This window comes from Barbus barbus (genome assembly GCF_936440315.1).
Source record: "Barbus barbus genome assembly, chromosome: 25".
Taxonomy (NCBI): Eukaryota; Metazoa; Chordata; class Actinopteri; order Cypriniformes; family Cyprinidae; genus Barbus; species Barbus barbus.
In genome coordinates this window covers 19,241,319-19,254,568 of record NC_136753.1, presented here as the reverse complement: position 1 = coordinate 19,254,568, position 13,250 = coordinate 19,241,319, and the positions used below count along the sequence as shown (strand labels likewise).

The window sequence follows — 13,250 nt, the reverse complement described above, 5'->3', positions numbered from 1 at the left end:
GGTTTTATCTTCCCATCTTTAGGCTAAAGTGCAGGTTGTGTTTTAATGGAAGACACGGGGAAACAGGTAATTTATAGGCTCTGCACTGGCATAATAATGCAGTGCCTTTGGTAAGGGCTGTGGAAGGAGAAAGTTCACGACTGAGGTCTGAAACTGAGTGTTCAAAGATGGTAGAGGGTCAGGGCTGTGCAAAAATGAGAATTATGCTAACCACGCAAGCAGCCAAGTCAAGTGGAAACTACTTGAGTCAGATGAGGTGAAAGCGAAGCCTAAAGCGATGATCAGCTACACAGTTGAAAGTTCTTGGTTCATTAATATTCATATTGACTTCTCAAAGACATACTATTCAGATATCCCCATATTATCACTTAAGCTGGCTGGGTGCTCTGGGACGTCATGTACTGCAGATGCAGCAAAGTATAGAAATCCTCTGATAAATACTTTATTCCTTGGAAGGGACAATTAGATTATCAGATTAGCAATTTTGCTCTAGAAACATTGAGGATACTGGAAAATTGGTGTTATATTTTCTTGATGCATGGTAACAGTTATAAAAATGATAGGTCATACTAACTGATAAATAATTTTGGTCAGCATTAAAAAAAAAAAATAGAAAATACATTGTTTTTTTATGTCTGCATGCAGTAATATTATGAAATATTGGTTTCGTCAATGTTCAATTTTACTGATATGAAAAAGGAAATCGCAGATTTGAAAAAAAAAGGAAATTGCAGTTTTTATTACACCAGTTCCCTATCTGTCGGTCACTACGAGTTATGTCGTGACGACATTAGGGGATTTACTTGAGAGCCCCGACTGCCTCTGATAAGAGAAAACGCCAATGAAATTTGGCTAGTGGATTTTGCATACCTGAGCCACTCCCCGTGCATACGGGTATAAAAGGGCGACAGGTGCATCCACTCATCAGATTTTTGCTTCGGAGCCGAGTGGATGAGAAATCTTCAAAACAGATCAGATCTCCACAAAGCCGTCTGCCTCGAAGTTTGTTCCTGGGTGGCGTTACGGTGCAGACAGCGGTGTCCCTGCAGCAGCGATTCCCCTGGGCACTTCACCTGAAAGAGCAAATTTCTAAAACACTGGGCGGTTCGCGTCTTTTTAAAGATGCCGTTCCGTCCGTGTTCTCTTGGTTGCGGTCGCTTCCTGTCCTCGGATGACGGTCACGAGCGTTGTCTTCAGTGTCTGGGCATCCAGCACGCTGAAGATGCGTTTGTGGATGAGTCATGCGCCTGTTGTGGGCGTATGAACATGGCAACGCTGCGTTCTTGCCTTTCCTTTCTGAAAGGATTGGCACCCTCTGCCGCCACCCGTCCCGGTCTCTCTGGCTCGAGCAGAGGACCGCCGGCTGGCGCTCTGGGAGATCTGAGGGTGACGGTAAGAGCTTCTCCGCCGGGCACGTCCCCGCGGACCTCTTACTCCTCCCGCAGCGCTTGTTCCGTCCGGTTCCCGAGTGATTTCGCTGGTTCGCCTCACGGGGCCGCCAGCATTTCATTCGGTGCGCCGCCCGAGGATCAGATGTCGATCGCGGCATCGGGGGATGGGCTTTCGTCCTCTGAGGATGAACGATCGGCGGGGCTGCCCCCCTCGGGTGTTGTCGCCACTGCCGATCCGGACCCAGAGCTGACGGCCATGCTTGCCCGGGCAGCCGTGAGTATCGGGCTGGAGGTCAACAGACCGCCCAGTCCCGAGCCCTCGCGGCTGGATGATTGGTTCATCGGCGCAAAACGCGACCAGCGGCCGCACTTTGCCCCGGTACCTTTCTTCCCGGAGGTGCATGAGGAGCTGACGAAGTCGTGGACGGCCCCTTTCTCGGGCCAGAAGCCGCTCGTCTCCCTCCTCCGTCCTCACTACCCTCGATGGCGGGGCGGCCAGGGGGTACGTGGATATTCCCCAGGTGGAGAGAGCGGTTGCGGTGCACCTGTGCCCGCAAAACGCCGCCACCTGGAGGAATCGTCCGCGTCTCCCGTCCAAAGCCTGTAAGCTGACGGCCGCACTCGCCGCCAAGGCCTACAGCGCTGCGGGCCAGGCCGCCTCTGCCCTGCATGCCATGGCCATCCTGCAAGTTCACCAGGCCAAGGCACTAAAACAAATGCACGAGGGTAGTCCCGACCCGGGGTTGATGCAGGAGCTGCGCACGGCGACTGACTTCGCTCTCCGGGCGACGAAAGTCACGGCGCGGTCCCTCGGGAAGGCGATGTCCACGTTAGTGGTCCAAGAGCGCCATCTCTGGCTCAATCTGGCCGAGATGAAGGACGTCGACAAAGTACGCTTTCTCGACGCCTCCATCTCCCAGACGGGGCTATTTGGCGACACTGTCGAGGGTTTTGCCCAGCAATTCTCGGCAGTACAAAAGCAGACGGAGGCAATTCAGCACATCCTCCCTAAACGGCGGGATGCTCCAGCTGCCACCGCTGGCCCAAGGGCCAGGCCCCAGTCTGCTGGTCGCCGTGGGCGCCCTCCTGCGTCCTCCAGAGCTGCTCCGCCCCGTGCTGAGTCGTCACCTAGGCCGGTGCGTCGAGCCTCTCGCAGGAGTGCGGCGCCCCCTGCGCCTCAGCCGGCCGCCAAGTCCTCCAGGAAGACGACAAAGCGGCCCTGACGCGCACAACCCGGAGATGGAGGAATTTGCTCTTTCCCAGGAGACGACGAGGCTAGCGTCGCTCCTTCCCCCGGAGGAGGGCCGGGTGGAGAATCCTGCGTTTTCTTTTCTTTCTGTTCCGCCACTGGCTCAAGGGCCAGTGGTACCCACATTGTCAAAGAAAGAGCAATTTCCCTTCCCTCCGGGTTCCCAGGTCTGCGGGCTGACAGTGTGCGACGCAATGCCTCCTCACTCTCACCCGAGACCCATATTGCCAGTGGCCAAGAGAGTGCGGTCTGGGGACGCGATGCCTCCCCGCGCACCTCTAGCCAGTCCCCCCGGGGACTTAGGGAGTTTTGTGGGGATGAGTCAGAACGCACTGCCTTCTGTTCCATCCAACCTTACTCCCCCTCGCTGCACCACTGCGGGCACGTCGATTGGGCCTTTGATGCCGCTTGCACGGTATCTGGGGGCGTGGCTTGCGCTACCCAGCCCGTCTCGCTGGCTCATTCGCACAGTTCGACTCGGCTATGCGATTCAGTTCGCCAGGCGGCCGCCCAGGTTCAGCGGCATCCTCGAGACTTCGGTGGCAGTCAGAGATGCACCTGTCCTGCGCGAGGAGATTGCTGTCCTTCTGGCAAAGGGTGCAATCGAGCCGGTCCCTCCAGCCGAGATGAGGCAGGGGTTTTTACAGCCCCTACTTCATCGTGCCCAAGAAAGGCGGTGGCCTTCGGCCAATCCTGGACCTGCGAGTCTTGAGTCGGGCCCTACACAAGCTCCCGTTCAAGATGTTGACGCAGATGAGTTCACTCCGTGGATTGGTTTGCAGCGATCGACCTGAAGGACGCTTACTCTCATGTCTCGATTCGCCCTCGACACAGGCCGTTCCTACGGTTTGCGTTCGAGGGGCGGGCATGGCAGTACAGGGTCCTCCCCTTCGGGCTCTCCCTGTCTCCCCGTGCCTTCACGAAGGTGGCGGAGGGCGCCCTTGCCCCGTTACGGGAAGTGGGCGTCAGGATCCTCAACTATCTCGATGATTGGCTCATCCTGGCCCGATCGCGAGAACAGTTGGGTGGTCACAGGGACCTGGTGCTCCGGCACCTCAGCCAGTTGGGGCTTCGGGTCAACTGGGAAAAGAGCAAGCTCTCCCCTGTGCAGAGAATCTCTTTTCTCGGTGTGGAGTTAGACTCTGTGAGTATGATGGCACGTCTCTCGGACGAGCGTGCCCAATCAGTGCTGAACTGCCTGAGTTCCTTCAGAGGCAGGACAGTGGTTCCGCTGAAACAGTTTCAGCAGCTCCTGGGGCATATGGCATCCGTAGCCGCAGTCACGCCGCTCGGGTTGCTTCATATGAGACCACTTCAGCACTGGTTACACTCACGGGTCCCGAGATGGGCATGGCGCCGCGGGACACGTCGTGTCACCATCACGCTATCGTGTCGCCGCTCTTTCAGCCCCTGGTCGGACCTTGCCTTCCTACGGGCCGGGGTGCCCTTAGGACAAGTGTCCCGGCATGTTGTTGTCACAACAGATGCCTCCAGCATGGGCTGGGGCGCTATATGCAACGGGCAGGCAGCCTCGGGGCTCTGGATGGGGCCTCGACTGCTTTGGCACTTCAACTGCCTAGAGCTGTTGGCAGTGCATCTGGCCTTAAAGCAGTTCCGGCCACTGCTCCTAGGCCAGCACGTGTTGGTCCGCACGGACAACACTGCGGCTGTTTCGTACATCAACCGGCAGGGAGGTCTACGATCACGCCGCATGTCACAGCTCGCCCGCCATCTCCTCCTCTGGAGTCAGTCACAGCTCAAATCGCTGCGCGCCGTCCACATTCTGGGGGAGCTCGATCGTGCAGCCGACGCGCTCTCACGACAGCTCACTTCCCCGGAGAATGGCGACTCCATCCTGAGACGATCCGGCTGATTTGGAGTCGATTCGGGGAAGCTCAGGTAGACCTGTTTGCTTCCCGCAAGTCCTCCCACTGCCAGCTGTATTCCCCCTGGCCGAGGCCCCCCCCCGGCACGGACGCACTGGCACACAGCTGGCCTCGGGCTCTGCGCAAGTATGCGTTTCCCCCAGTGAGCCTGATCGCACAGACACTGTGCAAGGTCAGGGAGGACGAGGAGCAGGTCTTGTTGGTTGCGCCATATTGGCCCACCCGGACCTGATTTCCGGAACTCACCCTCCTCGCGACAGCCCCTCCCTGGCGCATCCCTCTGAGGAAGGACCTTCTTTCTCAGGGGCTCGGCACCATACGGCACCCGCGTCCGGCTCTGTGGAACCGCCATGTGCGGCTCCTGGATGGGACGCGGCAGACTTGAGTGGCCTGCCACAGGCTGAAGTGGAGTCTGTTCGCGGACTGGTGTTCTTCTCGGCGGGAGGACCCCCGAAGATGCACGATTGGAGTGGTGCTTTCTTTCCTGCAAGAGAGGTTGGAGCGCGGGCTGTCGCCCTCCACCTTGAAAGTGTACGTGGCTGCTATTGCGGCCCATCACGATGCAGTGGACGGCCGGTCCCTGGGGAAGCACGATCTCATCGTGAGGTTCCTGAGGGGTGCCAGAAGGTTAAATCCTCCTAGGCCACCCCTGATGCCCTCCTGGGATCTCTCTATTGTCCTGGCTGGACTTCAGAGAGGTCCCTTTGAGCCGCTGGACTCAGTCGAGCTGAAATTCCTGTCGGCCAAGACAGCGCTCCTGACCGCGCTCACTTCCATCAAGAGGGTCGGGGACCTTCAAGCATTTTCGGTAAGCGAAGAGTGCCTTGTGTTTGGGCCGGCCTACTCTCACGTTGTCCTGAGACCCCGGCCTGGATACGTGCCTAAGGTTCCCACCACGCCTTTCCGCGATCAGGTGGTGAACCTGCAAGCACTGCCCTCGGAGGAGGCAGACCCAGCCTTGGCGTTGCTGTGTCCCGTAAGAGCGCTGCGCATATACGTGGACCGCACCCGGAGCTTCAGAAGCTCTGAGCAGCTCTTTGTCTGCCACGGAGGTCAGCAGAAAGGGAAGGCTGTCTCCAAGCAGAGGTTGGCCCACTGGATAGTGGATGCCATCGCCTTGACGTACCAATCCCAAGGCGAGCCGTGCCCCCTCGGGGTGAGGGCTCACTCCACACGGAGTGTTGCCTCCTCCTATTCGCTGGCGCACGGCGCCTCTTTGGCAGAAATCTGTAGACCTGCGGGCTGGGCGACACCGAACACCTTCGCGAGATTTTACAGTCTCCGCGTTGAGCCAGTCTCTTCCCGTGTGTTGGGTAACAGGTAAGTGGCGGGAAGAGTTGGCCGGTGTCACGCTTGCTGCGCCATTCCCCCTTACCCGGGGATACGAGCGCCTATTCTCTCCTCCAGTTAGTTCCCCGGACGGCGAACCCTGGCGGAGTTCCTCCAGCACCCCCGGCAGTCAGGCTGGGCGGAGCAGTCTGACGCCAGGCCCAGTACCGGTGTTAGCTTGCCCGGGTCTCCGGTCAGCCCCTGTACTCGGCTAGGTGCCCGTGTGGCCTGATTCCCTTCGGGTGATCCCACATGTGTATTCATCCACGGTACGGTTTCCCTCACGGTAAACCCGTGTCTTCCCTTTGACAGAGCTCTGTCAGACCCTGCTGGCAGCCTTCCTCCCTTCTCCTAGGTAGGATCTGCCCCAGGGTCCAGGCGTATGTAGCACTGCCCCAGGCTTGGGCCAGTCCATACCAGTGTCTCCACACGTTACCTCCCTTCGGGCAGGGTGTGGCCTCCGTAGCGCCCTTCTCCGGAAGGCTCGCTTCCCCGTCGTTACTGCCGGGCTGTAGCAACAAACAGGAAAGACTTGAAGCAGTCTTTCATAGAAGGTCGAAATCCCTTCCGATTTCTGGGGAAAGGAACAGCGGCTTGGCTATCTCCAGCAGCAATGTACTCAGTGGTCCCTGCGGGCACCAAGGTTAGCGAATTTGCGCTGGGGCGACGGGAAGGTTGCGACCTTCGCATCGCATTTGTCTGTCACGCGCTAGCTTGTCAACATCTGCATGCCACAAGGTCGTGACGGGGTTCAGGTTGTGGCGCTTTCCATAGACCCCTAATGTCGTCACGACATAACTCGTAGTGACCGACAGATAGGGAACGTCTCGGTTACGTACGTAACCCTCGTTCCCTGATGGATGGAACGGAGACGTTATGTCCCCATGCCACAATCTTGAACCATCGCTGGTTGCCAGGGACACGTTCTCGGCTCCTCAGCGGAAAACCTGATGAGTGGATGCACCTGTCGCCCTTTTATACCCGTATGCACGGGGAGTGGCTCAGGTATGCAAAATCCACTAGCCAAATTTCATTGGCTTTTTCTCTTATCAGAGGCAGTCGGGGCTCTCAAGTAAATCCCCTAATGTCGTCACGACATAACGTCTCCGTTCCCTCCATCAGGGAACGAGGGTTACGTACGTAACCGAGACGTTTATATCTCACAATTCTGACTTTATTTCTCAAAATTGTGAGATTATATGCAATGACTTTGTAAATCACAACTGCAAGTTTATATCACACAAATCTGATTTTGTAACTTTATACCTTGCAATTCTGACATTATATCTTGCAATTGTGAGTTTAAATCATGCAATACTGAGAAAAAAAACTGTGAGATGTAAACTCACAATTGAGAGAAAAAACTCAGAATTGTGATATAAAAAGTTGCAATTACATTTTTTTTATTCAGTGGCAGAAACTAGCTTCCATAAGTATACTGGAAATGTGTTTTATATTTTCTTGGTGTATGGCAATAGATCATAATTGGTAAAAAAAAAATTGTCAGCATAAAAAATAATAATAACAAATTAATGATGGCATATTTTACCTGAAATATTTTTCAGGTAATACTTTTTTAACGTAATATTCTGGAAAATTAATATTTTTTTTGGAATGCAGCAACAGTTATACAATTTACTGATTATACTGATAATGATTTTTAATCAGCATAAAAATAATAGAATGGACATTTTAAAAAGACACTTTTTAAAGGATTGCATATTTTACCTGAAATATTACTTTTGTCAATGTATAGTACAATGTTATTGTTATAAAAAAAATGGCAGATTTTGCAGTGGAAAAAAATATATATAAATTGATGTTTTTATTAAACCAATTTAGAGTGAACATTTGACCAGTATACTAGATATTTGGACGTTATTATAGTGTCTATATTGTACTAACACATATTGCAATAACAACAATGTGCAAGCAGCTTCAGGAAATAATTACATGATTAATTAGGGTATTAAGCATGCATAATTAATGATTATTTTAATATTATTCTTATAAACCTGTTAGTTAAAATGTGAAGTAAACACAGGAAAAGTTTTTTACTTGACTTTATCTTGCAGCACTGGTGAAAACAAACATTTCCATATATGAGAATAACATCAGCTCTCAAGTCCAAATGTACAGTATACTCATACTTTCCAAAGTTTCCTATCTCGGGACTGAGGAGTCTAGGGCATGAGAACAATAACAGCATGCGTTTGAAATGTATCTGCAATCTGCCTTGATCTATCTTCAAGAGCATCCTTCTTCTTTGATAACATATGATTCAAGTTGCAGCAAGAAAAATAAAGCAGACAAATAGAAAAGACATTTTATTAGACTGCTTTTGAGTTCCTGATTTACTGTTTTGTTTTCTGTCAGTTCATCATTCACACTTGATTTATTTGATTTTCACACTTCCTTTAAATGACTTTTTTTTCATTCCTTTTGTCAGGCAGAATTTATCAACAGCTTGATGATTTTTTTCATAGAATGCATTCCTATGCATCTGACGGTTTGTTTTGCTTTATATTACTTTGTCTTTCATTATACCTTTAAACAGAATCGGTGCTTTAAAATAATCAAATACATTACCTTTCTGAATCAGATTTTTTGGTTTTACGTGATTATACTCCCTGACGAATGCATATTCCTTCATGGCTGTAATTTTCCGTAAGAGGAGCGAAAATGCTTATTTAAGCTATTGTTGTTCTTCCATCAGATGTTTTTACGGTCTAAAAATATGGAAATTTTCGAGAAATTGTTTTCTCGTGGAATAAATGTGCATGCGCATGTTTTGTCTCTGGTGTGAATTTCCGTTTCGCTGTCAGTGAAATATGCTGACAGGCTGCTGAGATTTCCTCCATTGCCAACCACCTGCATACTGACTGTCTCTCAGGCAGCCTGGTGCCATGAATATTTATACATTCTGTTGCCATCACTTATGTTTTAATCCAGAGTAAACTGTTTTTCTCTGCGCAAGTGGAAATTCCATGGCAATGAAAATCTTCGGCTATCTCACAGGATAGCATAACAAAAGGGACTCTGCAATTGCTGAAATAGATTTTTGCACTGTGAAAAGAAGTGTTGCCGCATAAGCCAAGCCTTGAAAATAATGAGTTATCTATAAACCAGTTCAGAGGAGAATTAAGAATATTTTGGGCCTTAAATATGCACAAATATCATTCTCTTCAGTTTATGATTTATCTTTCGGTTAGGATTTTTAACTTGTGACATTAATGTGTCAAAAATTACATCCAGTATGGCTTAATTTCACAGACTCGGTACAATGACACAGACGTCATTTACTATTTTAACTTAGACTTTATAAATGCTGTATGAGTTGAATTTTTACTGTTATTGTGCTTGGAAAAACAAAGTGAAATGGAAAATGCGAGTACATTTTAGTTGATGTTTACAATTTGACTCCATGTGACAGATCATGCTGATCCACTCCACTGAGTTCATTTGCCAGTGGCTTCAGAGAGAATCATTACAGTGTCTGAATATGCATGTTATGTTAATTTTTGCAGGATGGCATTTTTTCATTCTTTTAAAATGGATGAAATTATTTGGAAATAATTTAGTGTCTAGTGTTATTTTTTTTTTTTAAGTATTGATTTTTTCCATTTTTCTTCTAAAACCATCTATTATGAGAAAAAAAATGTATTTTTCAAAGAATAAAGTACTTTCATGTCAGCTTTTTTTATACAGTATATACTTTATTTTATTGTTCAGCTGCTTTCCACACACACACACACATACACATACTCGCAATTACTCCTATCTGGTAGATGATGTGTTTTTAATTTGAACTTTTGATGTGCAAAGAAGAAATGGGACCCTGGACCACAAAACCAGTCATAAGGGTCAATTTTTTGAAACTGAGATGTATACTTCATCTGAATAAATAAGCTTTCCATTGATGTATGGTTTGTTAGGATAGGACAATATTTGGCTGAGATACAACTATTTGAAAATCTAGAATCTGGGGTGCAAAAAAAAATCTAAATATTGAGAAAATTGCCTTTAAAGTTGTCTAAATGAAGTTCTTAGCAATGCACATTACTAATCAAAAATTACTTTTTGATGTATTTACAGTAGGAAATTTACAATATATCTTCATGGAACATGATCTTTACTTAATATCCTAAAGATTTTTGGCATAAAAGAAAAATTTTGACACATACAATGTATTTTTGGCTTACTGGTTACTGGTTTAACAAACTTTGTGCGTGTGTACCGTCTAAAAAAGCTTTTAGGCTCTAAGGCTCTTGGCCTTAAAACATTAAAACATGTTCCCATGAGCTTCAAGTACCCTGATTAATTCTTGTGACATCTCTAATATTGCTACTCACAGTACTTAATCTTTAGACTTTATCTATGATGAAACTGAGTATCATTTACAACTTTGGAGACAATCTGACTTATCACATTCATTCCTTCACCATAGGCCTCTCAGCTACTGGCTGAAGTATATCCTCTCCATCATGTACTGCAGTGAGAACAATCAGATAGGCTCCTACATGGAGGAAACGCGGACCTGCTCCTGTCATTACGAGCACCCATCCTGCCAGGGTGTTATCCCGTGCTCCGTAGGCGACGGCCCTCACTGCGCCTCCTGCTCCTACGAGAACCGCTCTCGCTGTGCCAGCTGCAATCCAGGCTACATGCTGAGCCAAGGGACCTGTAGGAATACCATCCCGGATTCTACCGACAACTACATCGGGTTCGAGACGGACCTTCAGGACATGGAGCTGCGCTACCTGCTGCAAAAGAAAGACGGGCGGATCAGTATTCACGCCATGTTCATAAGCAATGACGTCAGACTCAACAACTGGTTCGATCCCAGCTGGAGGAAGAGAATGCTGCTGACGCTGAAGAGCAACAAGTTCAAATCTAGCCACGTTCACATGCTCCTAGGGATCTCCCTTCAGATATGCCTTACTAAAAACAGCACCCTGGAACCCGTGCTGTCCGTCTACATCAATCCATTTGGAGGTAGTCATTCTGAGAGCTGGATCATGCCAATTGACCAGAACAATTACCCTGACTGGGAAAGGACCAAGTTAGACATCCCGCTTGACTGTTATAACTGGACCCTGACTCTGGGAAACAAGTGGAAGACCTTTTTTGAGACGGTACACATTTACCTGAGGAGCCGTGTCAAAACGGCATCGGCTCAGGGGAACGGCAGCGTCCATTTTGAGCCATTGGAATACATGGATTCGTCCCGTAACCTAGGCTACATGAAAATCAACAGTATGCAGGTGTTCGGATATAGTATGCACTTTGATCCGGATGCCATTCAGGACTTGATCCTGCAGCTGGACTACCCGTACACGCAGGGCTCGCAGGACTCGGCCTTGCTCCAGCTGCTGGAGATCCGAGACCGGGTCAACCGACTCTCTCCACCGGGCCAACAACCTCTGGATCTGTTTGCCTGCTTATTACGCCACCGTCTTAAACTCTCTACCACTGATGTGGTCCGAATCCAGACTGCTCTTCAGGCCTTCAGTGCCAAGCAGCCCAACTCGATGGAGTATGAAACTACCAAACTATGTAGCTAAAAAGGCACTGCAAGGTAGCAGTATATTTGTAGCTACTTCAGTAACTGTAGTTAAACGGCCTGATATACATTCGGAAATAAAAAAAACATTGGACAGCTGCTGGGATACAGTGTTGATGGTGATGCCACAGTTCTGGTTTGAAGCACTAATGTAATGGGCCACGTCAGAAGAATGGCCAAACCTTTTGCCTTTTCTTTTCTTAACTGCAATGATAATTTACAATAACTCATAGCTTGATGACCTCATTTCAGTTTCTGCAGAATTTAGCATTGACCCCTGTCCTGATAAAAAATGTGTGCGGTAGGACTCGTCCAGAAACAGTCTATTGATTTTTAAAGTGACTTTTATTTTCACTTCTTTTTTTCTCTGCAAGCATAACAGAGGCCGTAAACACATGGTGAGCCAAACCTTGTTAGTGTAATCAGGGGTTCCTGCTGTGTCTGGGCAGAATTCCGACTTATTTTAGGTTTTTTCGCCTTTTCTATGCTGTCTGTCAACACTGTAACTCTCAAAAATATCAGTATCCTAATCAACAATAGATGGTTTTGTTGATGCTTAAAACTATTTTTATGGTATTCGTTGGAATATGAATGTAGGAGGAAAGCTGTTGAAAAATCTCAACACCATAAGCAAGGTACTTATTATATATGCTGTTTCATGTACATTTATTTTTATAAAATCTATTATTTGTGAAAAGTTACAAAGGTAATGTCCATACAATGTATAGAACATGAATTTGTTAATACTCTAAATAAAAGTCATTTTTATGTGCCGTCTGTAAATATCTCTAATTGTTTGAATTCCACATAACTTATATTTTTATTTAGAGGTTTTATTTAGAATCTGTTGAGTCTTAAACACACATGTACAGTTATACAGTTATACACACATGTACAGTCTTAAGTTTAAATAAACAAGTATTTATATATAATTAAAATAAAAAAATTATTAGACTGCATATATATAGAGAGAGAGAAGGTTTTTAGTAAATAGTAGTACATCTCTTCACCTATCCATAATTTTTTTTTTCAAAAAGCTGGCAGACAATTCTCTCCTTGAGAGAGCCAATTCATCTATGAGAAAAGCTTTGACAACCTGCATGTCTGGAGAAAAAAAAACACATTAAAAGCAAAGCCCTCGTAGAAACGGTTTCGACTGTTTATGCTTTGGCATAAACACCTGATGACTAGTTCCTCAACTTTTTTCATAAGATCACCTTGAGACGAAGTAAGCCACATCATTAAGGAACAAATAGTGAAACCGCCACAAAAGAAAAAAGTTAGACGACTTACTTTCATTTGGAGATAACCAAAAGTTAAATGAGTTATTGATTAGTCAGCTGTGATACGTCTCAGAGAAGAGGCCCAGCAAAAACATCCATTTAAAGGGGCGACAGAAGGGGCCAAGCTAATGAGCATTACGGAAAGCAGTTATCAGGAATGCAGTTCACAAATATGATGACTGAATCTTTGTGATGAACAACTGGGACATATTGCACATCAGACACATCTGGAGGGACTTGTTTTCTGCATATCCAGTTCTACAATGACAGGAGAATGATTTCCGCCTAGCCAAATACAGAAATTGTGCATTTACAGTAAACAAATGTATGTTAGCTGGGAGACAGCAGGGATAATTTTCTTAGATGTTTGTTTCTCTTGCAGTCTTCTGTCTTCCTAGAAATTGATGGATTTTGCTTGCTCAGGATTCATAAATGCTACTTCCAGCATCCATACTCAAGTGTACCACAATAACTGAGTCTCATATTAAAAAGGTGTGTGGTTTATGTGTTTTACTACCCAAGGCTGGCATTACCAGTTCTTGTGGCTTT

General features: G+C 47.6%; 1 protein-coding gene across 2 annotated transcripts in view; it reads left to right on the top strand.

Annotated features, from left to right (window-relative positions):
• LOC306844804 (BMP/retinoic acid-inducible neural-specific protein 3-like) overlaps positions 1-12,198 on the top strand; it is a 36,774-nt gene extending 24,576 nt beyond the window's left edge. For both annotated transcript variants that reach the window (XM_079377178.1, XM_079377177.1), the window contains exon 8: positions 10,303-12,198. In XM_079377178.1, the coding sequence (XP_079233304.1) occupies positions 10,303-11,419 (1,117 nt within the window). In that variant the 3' untranslated portion in view covers positions 11,420-12,198. The remainder of the gene's footprint in view (positions 1-10,302) is intronic.
• Positions 12,199-13,250: the final 1,052 nt, after the last annotated feature.